At 51.4% G+C, this 17808-nt stretch overlaps 1 protein-coding gene across 2 annotated transcripts in view; it reads right to left on the bottom strand.

Annotated features, from left to right (window-relative positions):
• Window positions 1-9358: 9358 nt before the first annotated feature.
• Window positions 9359-17808, bottom strand: part of RASSF1 (Ras association domain family member 1) — a 34362-nt gene continuing 25912 nt past the window's right edge. The window contains exons 1-5 of one of the 2 annotated variants that reach the window (XM_083155822.1): window positions 14615-14971; window positions 12268-12372; window positions 11113-11401; window positions 10335-10450; window positions 9359-10059 (exon numbers count right to left, since the gene is read on the bottom strand). In XM_083155822.1, the coding sequence (XP_083011948.1) occupies window positions 9913-10059; window positions 10335-10450; window positions 11113-11401; window positions 12268-12372; window positions 14615-14773 (816 nt within the window). In that variant the 5' untranslated portion in view covers window positions 14774-14971 and the 3' untranslated portion in view covers window positions 9359-9912. Of the gene's footprint in view, window positions 10060-10334; window positions 10451-11112; window positions 11402-12267; window positions 12373-14614; window positions 14972-17808 lie in introns of those variants that run through there. The other variant, XM_083155821.1, reaches the window with a different exon arrangement.

Below are 17808 nucleotides of genomic sequence, written 5' to 3'. Positions count from 1 at the left end.
TGTTTTTTCCCGGGAGCAGTGAAAAGTCTCACTGAGTATCTTCACCTCTGCCTTTGGTAGGAGGTGTTGTTTCCGTAAATCCACTGGTAAGAGGGGGGGAGAAACACTGGGCCTAGTAGATTGACTCTCTTGACGGGGTTCGTAGCCCCCGAAGGATGAGTCAGCGAAAGGCTCAGTCTAGTATCCATTCCCAGGGAGCGGAGAAAAGCTGAGACCGAGTAGATTGGTCCAGGTTGGCTAACCACCAGCCTGGGCACAGCGAAAAGCTCAGCCTAGTATCTTAACCCTGGGAGCGGAGAAACACTGGGACTGAGTAGATTGCTCTTCCGAGGGGGGTGCAGCCCCTAAGGGAGTCTTTCGAAAAGCCCAGTGGAGTACCCATTCCCATGCCGGGGGCTGGAAAATGCCTGCTGGTGAGACAGAGAAAAGCTTGGTCGGACGCTGAAGGGTCGGCTGCCTGTAGCCCGAGGCTGCACTGTGCCCCCGGGGAAACTCGGGGGTGCCTGATTTGCACTGGTGATGTCCAGCACCATGCACTGAATGGCACACACACTGCGCACTTCCCTCTAGGTTAGGCTACACGTCCTTACCTCGTCCTTTTGGATGGGGTAGGACAATTTTTTACACCCCACCCCGGCCTTCTGGCTAGGGCCTCTTTTATTTATTTCTTTGATTTGCACTTTTGAGCACTTCACGTTTTTCGTTAGTTTGTCACGTTTTTTTGATTTGGGTAGTGCGGCTGTCCCTAACGGGCCTTCCGTTCCCCAAACGTGGCTGGGACTCTTCACCTTTTGGGGAGAGTCCCGGTCCCCTCGAGGGCAACCCGAGCCGCAAGGCGGAGGGAAGCCTAAGCGGGTCTCTCCAAACCTTCGGGTGCGGAGGACCCACCGTCCAAAACCCTTCCGGGGGTGGAGGAAAAGCGGGTCTCTCTGAGCTTCGGCGAAGAGGACCCACCGATCCCTTTTTTCCCTTCCTCGGCCTTATGGTTGAGGGGGGTTAGGGGAACCATGGGGCCTTTCCCCTTTGGGAGAGGGTCCAAACGTTCGTACGGCTGCCCCCTTTGCACGTGTTTAGGCACAGCACTGGTGGTGGTGGGAGCACACCTCGGGCTCCCTGAGTTTCTTCAAACTCATCAGCACAATTTCCCAGCACTTTACCAAGTATAGTATCTCTTACTAACTGCTTTGGGGCTTATCTGCATTTGGATATGTCATTTTACAAGATTCCTCTCAGATGTAGCAGTGCACACCCACGCTTCTAGGTGCCACGTTCACAGTCTCTTCATATATGGAATAGACACGCCCTTTGGGTAGAGCATGACACGCCCCCTCAATGGGCCGCTGTGCAAAATTCTACTGCCAACTATAATCTCCCTGAAAGTAGTTTTCAAAAGTAGGCAAGTATGGTTGGGAGTCCCCCCAGCCTGAAGAGAATAGATGCTGTGCGCATGCTTCTGAGGTTTTAGGCACCCCCCCACTATCCCTGCCACCCCGAAGCATGGAACGCGTCCCCCTGACCTTTTCATGCCCCCACTATCCACGTCGGCGTGGAGTTGATATTATATAGTGCCTGAAGCGTGGCGAGGGGCCGCGGAATACATGTAAAGTATTCCGCGTCCCCTCTGCACTGTATATTACTTACAATGAGCGGGGATATAGTATATGGGATATACTGGTAATAATCCATACTGTATACCGGTAATGAGGTGTACTGTGTGTAGGGAGGATTCTCCCGGAATCTGGGTGACTGGAAAAGCCAGAACAGCCTCCTTCTGCGGCGCTGCTCTGGCGGGTCACGGCGGGAGTATCATCGCCGGGCACAAGTGCATGAGGTTATTGGGCTGAGAGGCTGTAGCGGGCGGCAGTGCGCGTGCGTACAGTGTCGCTGCGGAGCTACTACAGGCGCTCTAGCGAGATGATGAAGTCATACACTGTTGATCACGTGTGGTGTGACGGTCCGTCTGTTGACTTGTGACTAAGGGCCTTATTCGAGTTCACTCTTTCTGCCAAAATCCTTCTTAGATGGACAAAACCATGTGCACTGCAGGGGGGCAGATGTAACATGTGCAGATAGAAATAGATTTGGTGATTTTTTGGTGATTCTTTGCAGGGTAAATACTGGCTGCTTTATTTTAACACTGCAATATAGATCTCACTTTGAAGTAAAACCCCACCCAAATCTAATTAGATCTGCACAAGTTACATCTGCCCCCCTGCAGTGCACATGGTTTTGTCCATCTAAGAAGGATTTTGTCTGAAAGAGTGAACTCGAATAAGGCCCTAAGTGAGTGGCCAGATGGGGTCCGGGCAGCCTGCAGTGTGGGGACAGTCAGTGACAGACACCTGTCCTCCTGACCTGATGTGCTCAGCCTCCCACCACAACAGGAGTAGTATAGTAAGTAGTAATCATAGGCAGTGATGTAGCGTGTTCCCACAGTGCCCGGAGCATGTGTGTGCTACGGCGCCCCCTCCAATCCAAGGGCAGTATTGCCATACAATTATGCCATTCACAATGAGACAAAATTCACTTTATGCCACATAGAATTAGACAAAATTCACACAGAAGGAGACAAAATTCCCAGAGAATGAGTAAAAATCACATTATGCTGCACGGAATGAGACACTGGTTGAGCCAAAATTCACGCCATGCCACACGGAATGAGCCGATATTCAAGCCCTGCCACACAGAATGAGTCAAAATACAGGGAGAGACAGCGGGGGATGTGGGTAAAGGTACAGCGGGGGATGCGGGCATAGGGACAGTGGCAGAGGGGAATGTGGGCACAGGGACAGTGGGGAGAGTGAAAGGCAGCAGGGAATGCGGGACAGGTACAGCGGGGACATGGGGACAGTGACAGAAGGGACAGTGGGCTGGAGCAAAACTACTTACTTTCAATAACAGAGGGCTGCAGCGGCGGCAGGAGGGAATGCAGGCTTCCCAGAGGGGTCTGGGTATACACCCGCAGCATTAAGAAAGCTGGGACGGCAGTACTGGATATTTATTACTGCTAGGACAGCAGTACTGGACCCTCTGGAGATTATATATATATATATATATATATATATATATATATATATATATATTGTGTTAATTATACATACATACACACACACACACACACCTTTATTGACACTTTATTTACTGTTTAAAACAAGGGATGCAAACAGTTAAACTGTCTGCCCCAAACACATTCTACTACATGCAGCAGCAGGAGGGAGGGCTCGGTAACTTGAGTGCACTGCAGGGAAAAGTTCTTTGCCTCTTGTAAGTAAGGAACAGAAAACGGCTAACTTGTCTGGACGGACTCCGGAGTGTGCACGGACTCCAGAGTTTAAGGCTGTCCTGTCAGTGAGTGAGCAGGCATGCTGCCTGAATGCACTGTTAGGAAGGAGGGGGGGGACGAAACTGTATCTTCAGGCTGCCGGCGCTGTGCTGCCCAGAGTGTGACAGGTACAGCGGCAGCAGAAGCAGCGCACAGCCACAGTAGTGGGGATGCAGAGCAGAGAGCTCATCCCTGCACTGCATTCAGCGAATGCCCGGCGCCATCACCAGAGCAGGCGCCTGGAGCACAAGCTCCACCAGAACCACCCTAGCTACGCCTCTGATCATAGGATATATCTCTCGCTATAATTCCTACAAGCTTCATGTGTTCCTTCCTATTCCTATTTTGGATGCCCACAATCCAAAAAAACTACGTTAACAGGCCTGAAAAAAAAACTTAACCCTGGCCCCCTGTGCTCCCCCAGCCCCCCCTATACCCAAACACTGGGGTACTGCTGGCCCCTGGCAACAAGCATGCAATCCCCCATGGCAATGAGAATGAAACCCCTGGCAAGAAGCAGGTAACCCCTGGCAACAAGCATGTAGGTTAGCTTCACTTGTGTGGCATAATATGTAATAGGCATTACGGTATGTAGTATAAAGTGTAGTATGCACTACGTTGTGTGGTATATTTGTGATGGGCATTATGGTGTGTGGCAATATGTGTAATGGCCCTGATTCTAATCCATTTGGTCCCCCGCGGTTGTGCCCTGCGCATGCACATAATTCGTTACGTGGATGTGCAGGGCTTCTGTGCGAGCTCCCTCTCCAACCTGCACGGTCAGCGTGGCGCTTGGACAGGGGGGCTGGATGGGGGCGGTGCTGCGACATGGGAACGCCCAGCGTTTCCTGGGCGTTCCTATGCACACTTATTCTCATCTATGTCTACTTCAGACATATATGTTGATACCGGATAAGAAAGCGAATGCTCATCAGAGAGTGGGGCGGCCTCTGTACATGTAAGCATACAAGTGAGCATTCACTTTCTTATCCGGTATCACCATATATGTCTGAGGTAGACCCTAGATGAGAAAAAAAACAAAAAACATATCTCCGATTTAATGCACAAGGTGTTCCTGTAACAAGCAATAGGACCACGCACTATTAGGAAGAGGACCCTATAAGATTCCTGATATTCACTTTTATTACATATTGGACATACTACACAATAAACTTTATTTTGTACCTTTCATTTTCATGTGTCCGTGGGAATCCGAAAAAATGGCACTGAGCAATTGAAACCAGGAGACAGAAGAGCGCCATATGTGAGCAGCACCAGGTGGGGGAAGGTGGAGCAGGGCAGGTAAGGTGTAACGCCTTAATAGCACTATCAGCGCATTGGGACACAGAAATGTTGGCAGACGTGAGGGAGGATCTATGCAAATAGCTGCAGCCAACAAGCTGCCCACAAAGGGGAAACGCGCCCAGGCTCCCCGCACTTCATAGTTAGCCTGGGACTGGTTAGTACTGTGAGACCTCTGTGCCATACAGATTACGACACTGGCTTACCATGGCTTCCTAAGGAATAATGCATTGATTTAAGTCACTTGTCTTTCAACTTGGATATTCTGCAGATGTAGAGTGCTAGTTTGCCTTGAGGAATGAGTCTGGGAGGCATTGCACTATGGCTTTCTCTGTGCAAGGCAAGCAGCATGGCTGCACAGTGTGGCAGTGACCTGATGTGTTATAGGTCTGACCCAAACAACAGATCAATTACTACCGTCCAACTGTACCACTGAAAGTATAGGAAAATAGGCATGACCACGCCCCCAGCATGTGGCCATGCCCCCTTTCTGGGTTGTACCGATTTCTGCCCTTCAGATGTTGGAGAGTATGCGATCGTAGCTCCGCCCTCTTACAGATTTAGATCCCACCCACTCGCTTGTTGTTGGGGTTGATCTCTAGGAATCGATGATGCATGAGGTGGCATCCCTAACTAAGTGTAAGAGTTGGGTATATTACTTACACCCCCTCACCCATGCAGCCTAACTTTAACCCACCTATGCGCAACTTAACCCCCCAACCCCCTCTCACAGCCTAATCCTAACTCTTGTATTTACTGGTTCAAGGTGTCGGCATTCTCACCCGTCGGGATTCTGACATTTGGCATCGTGCCGACTGCATCCCATGCTGAACTGTGTAGAACTCTGGGCAACAGATCATATCTCATATATTTGGCTACATCTGTCACTCAGAGTGTGTCTGGAGCTGTAACGCTGGGTGGAGCCTCTGACTCACATGACTGACTCACATGACAGAGAACCAGCCCAGTGAGCCCACAGACAGTGCCAGACACCCTCTGCCTCTCCATGTTACACAGCAAAGACACAGCTACTCACCAGACACACCAGGTGAGCGCCCCACACCGCCATACCTCCCAACATGACCCTCTCCAGGAGGGACAGAATGCTATGATTCTGGACTTCTATCTTAATTTATGATTGTCATCACCTGTTTTAAACAGGGTAATTGATAAGAAAGGTGTTTAAGCACAGGTGATGGTAATCCATAAATTAAGAAGAAAGTCCAGAAACAGAGCAATGTGTCCCTCCTGGAGAGGGTCATGTTGGGAGGTATGCACCTCCCTCCCCCTCCCCCCCCCCCCCCCATCCCATTCACGGCATCTCCACGATTAAATGGCACATGCAAAACACTGACATGGCTATGGTCGACAATGAAAAAGGTTGACAAGATTTATTTTTCACTTTTTCAATGTTTTCATATTCATTGTCATGTGTCGACATGGACACCAATGAAGTGCCACACTTATGTCAACATTTACATGTGTTGACCTTTCTGTGTTGATTTTTTCTTGTGGCGATTCGCGGCACCCCCCGCGACCCCCCTCCCGCGATTTGCAGCACACCCCCCGCAATTCACGGCACCCCCGGTGACTCCCGCGATTCGCGGCCCCACCCCGTGACACCCCCTCCCACGATTCGCGCCAACCCCCCGGGCCCCCCCTCCCGAGGTTCATGGTGCCCCCCACGACCCCCCCTACCGCGATTCCCCACCCCTGACCCCCCCTCCTGTCATTGCGGCAACCCCCCGCCCCCGCGACCCACCCTCCCGCGATTCACTGCAACCCCCCGCGCCCCCCCCTCCCACGATTCGCGGCACCCCCCCCGCGACCCCCCCTCCCGCAATTCACGGCATCCACCCACGACCCCTCCTCCCGTGATTCGCGGACACCCCTCACCTCCTCCCTCCCCCCCCACCCCCGCGCGCGATTCACGGCAACCCCAGGATTAAATGGCACATGCAAAACACTGGCACAGCTATGGTCGACAATGAAAAAGGTTGACATGAGTTTTTGAAGATTTATTTTTCTTTTTTTGAATGTTTTCATATTCATTCTCATGTGTCGACATGGACACCAATGAAGTGCCACACTTATGTCAACATTTACATGTGTTGACCTTTCTGTGTTGATTTTTTCTTGTGGCGATTCGCGGCACCCCCCGCGACCCCCCTCCCGCGATTTGCAGCACACCCCCCGCAATTCACGGCACCCCCGGTGACTCCCGCGATTCGCGGCCCCACCCCGTGACACCCCCTCCCACGATTCGCGCCAACCCCCCGGGCCCCCCCTCCCGAGGTTCATGGTGCCCCCCACGACCCCCCCTACCGCGATTCCCCACCCCTGACCCCCCCTCCTGTCATTGCGGCAACCCCCCGCCCCCGCGACCCACCCTCCCGCGATTCACTGCAACCCCCCGCGCCCCCCCCTCCCACGATTCGCGGCACCCCCCCCCGCGACCCCCCCTCCCGCAATTCACGGCATCCACCCACGACCCCTCCTCCCGTGATTCGCGGACACCCCTCACCTCCTCCCTCCCCCCCCACCCCCGCGCGCGATTCACGGCAACCCCAGGATTAAATGGCACATGCAAAACACTGGCACAGCTATGGTCGACAATGAAAAAGGTTGACATGAGTTTTTGAAGATTTATTTTTCTTTTTTTGAATGTTTTCATATTCATTCTCATGTGTCGACATGGACACCAATGAAGTGCCACACTTATGTCAACATTTACATGTGTTGACCTTTCTGTGTTGATTTTTTCTTGTGGCGATTCGCGGCACCCCCCGCGACCCCCCTCCCGCGATTTGCAGCACACCCCCCGCAATTCACGGCACCCCCGGTGACTCCCGCGATTCGCGGCCCCACCCCGTGACACCCCCTCCCACGATTCGCGCCAACCCCCCGGGCCCCCCCTCCCGAGGTTCATGGTGCCCCCCACGACCCCCCCTACCGCGATTCCCCACCCCTGACCCCCCCTCCTGTCATTGCGGCAACCCCCCGCCCCCGCGACCCACCCTCCCGTGATTCACTGCAACCCCCCGCGCCCCCCCCCCCCACGATTCGCGGCACCCCCCCCCGCGACCCCCCCTCCCGCAATTCACGGCATCCACCCACGACCCCTCCTCCCGTGATTCGCGGACACCCCTCACCTCCTCCCTACCCCCCCCCCACCCCCGCGCGCGATTCACGGCAACCCCAGGATTAAATGGCACATGCAAAACACTGGCACAGCTATGGTCGACAATGAAAAAGGTTGACATGAGTTTTTGAAGATTTATTTTTCTTTTTTTGAATGTTTTCATATTCATTCTCATGTGTCGACATGGACACCGATGAAGTGCCACACTTATGCCAACATTTACATGTGTTGAACTTTCTGTGTTGATTTTTTCTTGTAGCAATTTTTTTCCAGTGACAACTATGAACTATGTGCACGTCAACCTACACATCATCAACCAATTCTTTGTATAATATATAACACCTGTTCTGTTTTACTGTAGGTGTTTTAAGTCAGACCTTTTACTGCTACTATTACTGTTTATGTAAATGCATTCTGAATGACAGCAACATCCTACCATCCTTCTACAAGAATATATAACCAACTAGGTGATTCATCGCGCCCCGTGCCCCCCCCTCCCGCAATTCACGGACCCCCCGCGCACCCCCCTCCCGCAATTCGCAACCCCCCCTCGCGCAATTCACGCCCCCTCCCACGCTTTGCGGACCCCCGCCCTCTCCCGCGATTCGCCGACACCTGCGCCCCCTCCCTCCCTTGATTCACGCCCCCTCCCACGCTTTGCGGACCCCCGCCCTCTCCCGCGATTCGCCGACACCTGCGCCCCCTCCCTCCCGCAATTCACGGCACCCCTAAGCCCCTCTTTAGTCCCCCGTATACTCACACACCCCTATCACTACCCAGCTTCCTGCTCTCCTGAACCGTATCTTCCACCACTGGGGAGTCGCTGACGCTGTTTTGCCCACATGCCCCTATCATGCCTCATAGCCCAGCCTCCTGCTCTCATGCACCCGAACTCCCACCCAGTAGGAGGAGACACTGACTAAGGGCCACCATCCTGTACTCCTACGCTGGACCCTCACCCACTGGCAGAAGCTGCACAGTATCTCCCACCCTCCTCTTTAGTCCCCCTTATGCCCACACACCCCTATCACTACCCAGCCTCCTGTTTTCCTGTGTCGTGACCTCCGCCAGTGGGGAGCTGCTGACTCAGAAACACCCTACTATACTATTGCACACACACACCTAAACAACATGCACACACAGCCCCCCCCCCCACACCCACAAATGTCACTGTACCATCCACACTATCAATGTACATCTTACTCTGTAACCGCTTTTTAATTAAACAAAACAATACACACCCCCTTCCACATCATATGCTCTCTATTTAACACATTTCACCTATAACTCAAGTTGCAATACAGGCCATCTTTCATACAATTCTAACCATATTTCTCATATACAAATGTTCACAAATTAAGGGGGCGCAGCCCCGTACGACGGTGTGAAGAGCGCCCGTAGGGCGCGATGAATCACCTAGTATTTAATACTTGGTGATGTGGCACAAAGAAGGTGGCATATGCTCCACACTGGCACTGCGATCCATATTTATATTGCCCTTGCTATTGGATATACTAGAAGACGGGCACTCTGTGCAATGTGGTACTATGTGCCAGGGTGAGGTGGTAGCGGGGGGGCAGTAATACAAGAAGTTCAAGTTTGTAACAAAAACTTTATTAAGTGCAAAGTAACAAATAAATCAGACAAGAAGCAGGGCGGCAACAGCAGCCACTCTGCCCCCGACACATTGGCACACAGCAGGAGGTAACCCATTGGCTATACAGTAGCCTGGGTTTCCTTTGCCAGATCTGGTGCTGGCTGCACCTGTACGATGCCACACGTCCATACAAGAACCTATTATGAAATGGAGGCTGTGTGCTCCTGAGGTAACCTTATTATTGGAAGTCCTGCACTGCAGGTAGGCAGATTCCTATGGAGGCCTAAGCTTCCGACTGCCTGAGCTGTGAGGCTAATAAGTCCCCATAGCACCACATTCCAGCCTCCTTCTCCCTTTCTGCATCATCTCAGCGACAGATGCGGCTCCTCGTGTCCCACGCAGACACACTCTCTCTTCCGCTCACTTACATACGTCCTGAGGGGGGAGCAATTACCCCTGCACTCAGTCTCCAGTCACACCACGTATGCGTCATCTGGGTCAGCCTTGCAGTCTTCACGCGCTCCGTCTCTTGGGTGCACGCACTGCGACTCAGCCCGGGGTACGCGAAGCCAGAGCCTCTTGCATTTGCTGCTGGCAGCGGGCGTAGCGCTGAACGATTTGCCGCATGTGCTCCTCCTCCTCCCGCTGGAGAATGCGCAGGAAATTCTGAAGCTCTGGCATGCTGAACGCGTCCCACTGCAAAACGGAAACAATGGTTAGAGAGGAAGATGTAATAGGGGTAGATGTATGAAGCAGTGATAAAGAAGGAGGAGTGGCACATTTCAACCAATCAGCACTGAAGTAACATCTATAATTTGCATAATATGAAATTATACAGAGCTGATTGGTTGCCATGGGGCTCACGCCTCCTCCCTTATCAGCGTTTCATACATCTGCCCCATAGTGAGATAGAGAAGATGGGGTAGGAATCACCGATATGTACATGTGGACGTCACAGGATGGGAACTTACATTAACTTCTCCCGTTTCATTCTCCTTCAGTACGAAGCTCAGCGTTTTGTCGCATGGTCCAGAAAGCAGACGCAGCTTCAGCGGTTCCTCCTCGTCAGATAACTTTCTCAGACTTACTGCGGGAAAAACAAAGACCGGGCGCCGATCAGTCATAAAACATCTAGGACTCTATTTCACATCAATACTATTTACAGCGACATATTGTGTTTGTCTGGCGAGATCCAGGGCATTAGTGCCACCAGCCTAACGCAGTGATGGACATGTTTTAGCATTGGATGGTGGCTCTCCAATGGCGGCCACCACCAATGGGTGTGTAAGAGATGGCTATTCGATGCTAAAGTGTACCTAAATGAATTCAGCCGTTGAACATTGAAACCGGCGGCACGTCACTAATGCGTGTGAGCATATGTGATCTATTGCAGTGGTTTTTCTTTATTAAATTCTTTTGATGCGATGGTTATTTACTATCGCTTCTAAATTTTAATGCTGGTATCGCAGTCATCGGGCCTGATTCAGAGTTGATCGCTGTTGTGCGAGTTCACAATCCATTCAAATATCGAATGGCTGCGGATCTTGGTGTGCAAACCAAAATAGCACATCTGTTATCAGGTAGGGTGTGTGATGTCACCCCGTCTCTGTCGCAGAGTTGTGGAAGGGTCAGAGTTACTGCGGTCAGGACCCATTGTTAAATGGAACCCCTTATAACAGCAGGTGGAGAAGTCGGGCAGAAAGCGGAGGCATCTGCATGGACTATGGTAAGTACCTGGAGTGCTCTTACCCTGGCTGTCCTGCTCTGTCCTCTGGAAAAGGGCAAACTTCCTGGGGTTATCCAGAACGGTGAATTTGCGCAGGAGCGCCTGGATGACCTCGCTGGCTGGGGTGCGGGAGCTGAGGTGCAGGTGCTTGGAGGCATCTTTAGGAAGGTAGAAGGAGGTTCTGCGCTTTACTGCCTGAGACCGGCTGCCTCCTCTCCGCTCACACGGGGGCTTCTTAGCGGCCGGCACAGAGACGGGGCGGATGAGTTTCAGCTGAACCTTGATGAATCCAGTGTAGGAGCCATCTTTGTTCTGGAAATTAGACAAAATAAAAGGTTTATTAGCCAGGAAGATGGAAATACTGTATATTAGCACACGTCAGTCTGTGTCATGTTGTAGATTTATTGGCCTGTCAGCGTCGCCTGTACCGCGGCGTCTTCCCTGTCAGCGTCGCCTGTACCGCGGCGTCTGCCCTGTCAGCGTCGCCTGTACCGCGGCGTCTGCCCTGTCAGCGTCACCTGTACCGCGCCGTCTGGCCTGTCAGCGTCGCCTGTACCACGCCGTCTGGCCTGTCAGCGTCGCCTGTACTGCAGCATGTTGTCTGTCAATGTCCTGTATCAATGAACCTTGTCCATCAGTGTCACCTGTACTGCAGCATCTTGTCTGTCAGCGTGTACTGCGGTGCCTTGTCTGTCAGCGTGTACTGAGTTGTCTTGTCTGTCAGCGTGTACTGAGGTGTCTTGTCTGTCAGCTTTGCATGTACTGCGGTGCCTTGTCTGTCAGCGTGTACTGCGGTGCCTTGTCTGTCAGCGTGTACTGCGGTGCCTTGTCTGTCAGCGTGTACTGCGGTGCCTTGTCTGTCAGCGTGTACTGAGGTGTCTTGTCTGTCAGCTTTGCATGTACTGCGGTGCCTTGTCTGTCAGCGTGTACTGAGGTGTCTTGTCTGTCAGCGTGTACTGAGGTGTCTTGTCTGTCAGCTTTGCATGTACTGCGGTGCCTTGTCTGTCAGCGTGTACTGCGGTGCCTTGTCTCTGTGTCGCCTGTAACATGGCACCTTGCCTGTCATTGTCACCTGTACTGTGGTGCCATGCCTGTCATTATATAAAAGAAGCACAATCGGGAATCGCGACATCACAGACAAGGGTCACACGCCTTTGGCCCAGTGACATCACACATACCATGCTCATGAAGAGGTTGCTCTTGATCTTAGAGTTATAATCTTTTATTCTCTGTTCAGTCTCTTTCTGGCTCAGCGGCGGAGGCTGTTTTTCCGGCTTCTCATCCTAAAAGGAAAAAAAGGTTTCTGGTTATTTCAGGTTATTCTGGTATCTGTCCCACCACCCCCGGGACAGGCGGCTGCTGTCAGTATCCATTCTGATCCTAAACACAAGGAACTGGTTTTACTGGTGGCGGCTTAACCCTTTCCAGACACAATGGGGGAAATTTACTAAAGGAAATGTGTAAAAAAAAAGGTGTATTTGTATTCAGAAATACACTTATTTTTGACATTTACTAACCTGAAAATATAGCAATTCGTAGTCGTATTGATGTGCTATCAATACGAATACGAATTGCCATATTTTCGGGATAGTAAATGTCAAAAATAAGGGTATTTCTGAATACAAATACACCTTTTTTTTTTACACATTTCCTTTAGTAAATTTCCCCCAATGTGTCGGTTATAGCACATGGAGGGACTTTGCAAAGGACAGGGAGCACTAAAGATGGGGATCATCTCGTGCACTAAAGACGGAAATCACCTCATGATCTAAAGACGGGGATCACGCATGCCCTAAAGATGGAGATCACGCATGTCCTAAAGTCGGGGAGCTCTACATGAACAAAAGAGGGGGGGGGGGTCACACATGCAATAAAGACAGGGATTATGCTTGCGCTAAAGACGTGGAGCACGCAATAAAAGAGGGGGATCGCACATGCACTAAAGACGTGGAGCAAGCATGGATCACCACATGCTCTAAAGATGGGGATCACCACATGCACTAAAAATGGGGGATCACCACATGCACTAAAGATGGGGATCACCTCATGCGCTAAAGATGGGGATCACCACATGCACTAAAAATGGGGATCACCTCATGCACTAAAGATGGGGATCACCTCATGCACTAAAGATGGGGGAATCACCATATGCACTAAAGATGGGGGAATCACCATATGCACTAAAGATGGGGATCACCTCATGCACTAACGATGTATTAGAATCTTATATTTATAGTGCCAACATATAAAGCAGCGATGTACAGAGAACAAACTGATTACTGTCAGCCTGTGTGACCGCTAAGTATCATTCCTGATAATGGAGATAGAATTTGGGGTGCCTGATATATGGAACAATATGGGCATTTGCCTTCTGTTTGCAGCTCTGTATTATTTATGGTACAGGAGAACATTGGCCCGTACTGTAACTGCACCTGGGACACTGTGCTGCCCACATACAGTATTCTGCTTTGAAACACCCCCCCCCCCCCCCCCCCAGCACCCCACTGGCGTCAGTGTATAGGGGGTTGGTGATCAGAGCTGAGTGGGTCACTGAGAAACCCCCTCCCCTCTGCAGAGCTGGAGGGAAGTTGGGGCTGTGAGTGTCATGTAGGAGGTCTGGGAACCGCAGAGCCGGAAAGCACATAGGAAGGAAATGGGTGAAGCAGCCTCAGTGCAGAGCGCTTTGTGTATACCTCAGTGCAGAGCCCTTTGTGTTCTTTGGAGCTTACACCTCAGTAGTTTCCTGTACCTGCAGGTCCTCAGTGTTACACATCAGCATCATGTACACACATACAGCACACACATATACAGCACACACATATACAGACACCAACACACACACGTACAGCATACATACATACATACATACATACATGTGTGCTGTGATGCCTTCCCCACATAGAAATAACCATTTAGCGTCTGGAGCATTACATATTACATTACAGGCTGTGTTTAAAAATGCCAGTTAGGAGCCAGTCGGTGGGTACTTTAGCTCTCAAGGTTTTATCTCTCTTCAAGTTTTGATAAATCAGGCATAAAAGTTACAGCTAATCTAGAAGTGGAATGTTGAGGTTAGCGATTGCAGTGCAGGCATGTGATTGGTTCCTGGGGAATGACGCATGTCTGTGTAACCAGATGATTAGTATCAGGGTTACTGATTACAGCCCAGCCCTGATGCACTGTGGTACACTGTAACTGCGCAGCTGCCCCTGCCAGCGCATCGCAGCACCAGCACCGAGCTCCTCTGTCACGCCTGCCCAGCCCTGCTGCACTGTGGCACACTGTAACTGCACAGCTGTCCCCTGCCAGCGCATCGCAGCACCGAGCTCCTGCAGTGTAAGAATAAAGCAGCCTGTATTACCCTTGCACAGAAACAAAATAAATCACCCAAATCTAATTCTAGAATAGAAAATGCATAAGAACCAGATCAGTAAATGTGACATGCTGGGGGCTGTAGTGCACCAAGGTTGGCGGCGCTATGTTTGGTGTAGCCTGGCATGTGCCAGTTCCAGCGTGGCATCTGACCTGTATCTTGGCAGGGGATCTCCGTGGCAGGATCGAGGTCTTGGCGGTGTAGAATAATTCCAGTTCTGGGTCAGACTCCTCCTGGCTGCAGTACCCGCTGCTGGTTGTGCTGTTCCAGGTTCTCTCAAAAGATGAGGTGTCCTTGTCGCCCTTCCCCATGGTGTACAGCGAGCTGGTATATGCTGGCGCTATATAAGTCACTGCTAATGAACAAGCTGCGGCCTGTGTGTTGGCAAATGCTCAGACTGCGCCTCACTTGCTGCCGGCTCGCTCTTTGCTCTGGCTGGGAGTAAGTTGAATGTATACAGACTCTGTGATTGGGACAGAGGGAAGGGAAATGTTGGGAGGGGCAGATGACTTCATCCCCCCCCCCCTCTTTCCACCACACACCCGCTTCCTGTCACAGGGATTGCATCACACAGATTGGGGGAGGGGGTGTTCTGCTTTCTATACAGAACCAGATCTCTCATCTCAACCATGTGCTCAGTGCTGCAGGGATTTCTCTCCCAGCTGCCTGTTAACCCTAATTTCCTCCGACATGCCGCGTCCCATCGTGTCTTAGGGAGCATTTTATCACCTCCCAGGGCCGGATGTATCAAGCTTCAAAAGTGATAAAATGGGGTGATAAACAGCCAGCCAATCAGCTCCTAGCTGCCATGTAACAGACTGGGGGCCAGATGCACTAAGCTTCAAAAGTGATAAAATGGAGAGTGATAAACCACCAGCCAATCAGCACCTGCCATAGTTGCCTACCCTCCTGCATTCTGCAGGAGACTCCCTGAAATAGCAGCAATCTCCCTCTCTCCCTCATTAGTCTAGCAATTTCCCTCATGTCACCTAGCCCACATTACATTGTTACATTTTTGGGGGAAAAAGGAATGAGAGACAGATACATTTACATTGGGGGAAATTTACCAATATGAAAAAACTAGTTTTTCGTATTGGTATTTCCCCTACGGCTGCATACGACTGTTTTAGTCGTATGCAAAGTCATGTTCCGGAGGGGAAATTACAAAGCAGTCATGTACGACTGCTTTGTAACCCTCCGATGGTGTAACAATTCGTATTAGCTGGCCATATATACGGCCGCTAATACGAATTTTTCTAGCAGTCTGCACGGATCAGTCAGATCCATGCAGGCTGCAGAGTGTAAAAAAAAATAGAAAAATAAATAAATATAAAAAAAAAAATTGGCGTGGGGTCCCCCCCACAGCCGAAACCAGCACCAGGCTGACAGAGCCTGGAGCCGGTAATTAAAAATCAGGGAACCCGACAAATAGGGGTTCCCCGATTTTTAACAACCAGCCCCAGGCTCCTGCTCTGGGGCTGGTTCCCAAAATACGGGGGACAAAATGACTAGGGGGTCCCCCGTATTTTAAGAACCAGCCCCAGGCAAAACCAGCCAGCAGGGTAATGCCACAGCCGGGGGGAGACTTTTTATACAAGTCCCCCCGGCCAAAGCATTCATCCCTACCGACCAGTCAGCCTGGCCAGGTCCCCCCCCCTCCAGGACTTACCTGACCAGGCTGAAGCCTGGTACTGTCCCCGATGCCCCTGGGCGGTGGGCATCGGGCTGATTAAGTGTAAAAAAAAAGATTAAACTATTGTTTTTTACTGTGGCACTACAAGTGCCAGCAAGCCTCCCCAGCAAGCTGGGACTTGGAGAACCACAAGTCCCAGCCTGCTGGGCATTAAAGGGCCCGCTGGCACTTGTAGTTCCACAGTTAAAAAAATAGTACTATAAACACACTGACACATTGAAAATAAAAGTTTAATACATACATTACACACATACTGATACTTACCTTTCTTGATCCCGTAGGTAGCCCTGGTCCTGATGTCCTGTGTCGTCCTCCAGGTCCATGTCGGCTGTCTGCGTCGTCCTCCAGTTCCATGTCGACGGTCCGTGTCGTCCTCCAGGTCCATGGCGGTGTCCGGGTCCGAAAAAATCCATGTTGGAGCTGTGGAAGGAAATCCTACTCACCTGGTCCTGCGCTGAAGAAGTCTTCTCTTGGTCCGACATAATCCAGGTAATGTTCACAGCTGTCGCCGGTCCCCGCACTCTGCATCGCGCTGAGGAGAGATGTTTCCTCCTCGGCGTCTGCACTAAGAATGAATTCTGGCCAATCAGGAGCCGCCTAGCGGCCAAACAGGAGCCGGCTCCTGATTGGCCAGAATTCATTCTTAGTGCAGACGCCGAGGAGGAAACATCTCTCCTCAGCGCGATGCGGAGACAGCGGGGACCGGCGACAGCTGTGAACATTACCTGGATTACGGCGGACCAAGAGAAGACTTCTTCAGCGCAGGACCAGGTGAGTAGGATTTCCTTCCACAGCTCCAACATGGATTTCTTCGGACCCGGACACCGCCATGGACCTGGAGGACGACACGGACCGTCGACATGGACCTGGAGGACGACGCAGACAGCCGACATGGACCTGGAGGACGGCACAGGACATCAGGACCAGGGCTACCTACGGGATCAAGAAAGGTAAGTATCAGTATGTGTGTAATGTATGTATTAAACTTTTATTTTCATTGTGTCAGTGTGTTTATTGTACTATTTTTTTAACTGTGGAACTACAAGTGCCAGCGGGCCCTTTAATGCCCAGCAGGCTGGGACTTGTGGTTCTCCAAGTCCCAGCTTGCTGGGGAGGCTTGCTGGCACTTGTAGTGCCACAGTAAAAAACAATAGTTTAATCTTTTTTTTTTACACTTAATCAGCCCGATGCCCACCGCCCAGGGGCATCGGGGACAGTACCAGGCTTCAGCCTGGTCAGGTAAGTCCTGGAGGGGGGGGGACCCCTTCATTGGGGGGGTCCCCACTCCCCCAGGGCCCCTGGCCAGGCTGACTGGTCGGTAGGGTTAATGCTTTGGCCGGGGGGACTTGTATAAAAAGTCTCCCCCCGGCTGTGGCATTACCTTGCTGGCTGGTTTTGCCTGGGGCTGGTTCTTAAAATACGGGGGACCCCTAGTCATTTTGTCCCCCGTATTTTGGGAACCAGCCCCAGAGCAGGAGCCTGGGGCTGGTTGTTAAAAATCGGGGAACCCCTATTTGTCGGGTTCCCTGATTTTTAATTACCGGCCCCGGCTCCTTCAGCCTGGTGCTGGTTTCGGTTTTTATTTTATTTTTCTATTTTTTTACACTGAAGCCTGCACGGATCTGACTGATCCGTGCAGGCTTAAAGCAAATA

The sequence above is a fragment of the Crinia signifera genome, chromosome 8, assembly GCF_055691185.1.
Source record: "Crinia signifera chromosome 8, ASM5569118v1, whole genome shotgun sequence".
Taxonomy (NCBI): Eukaryota; Metazoa; Chordata; class Amphibia; order Anura; family Myobatrachidae; genus Crinia; species Crinia signifera.
This window is presented reverse-complemented; position numbering and strand designations above follow the sequence as displayed.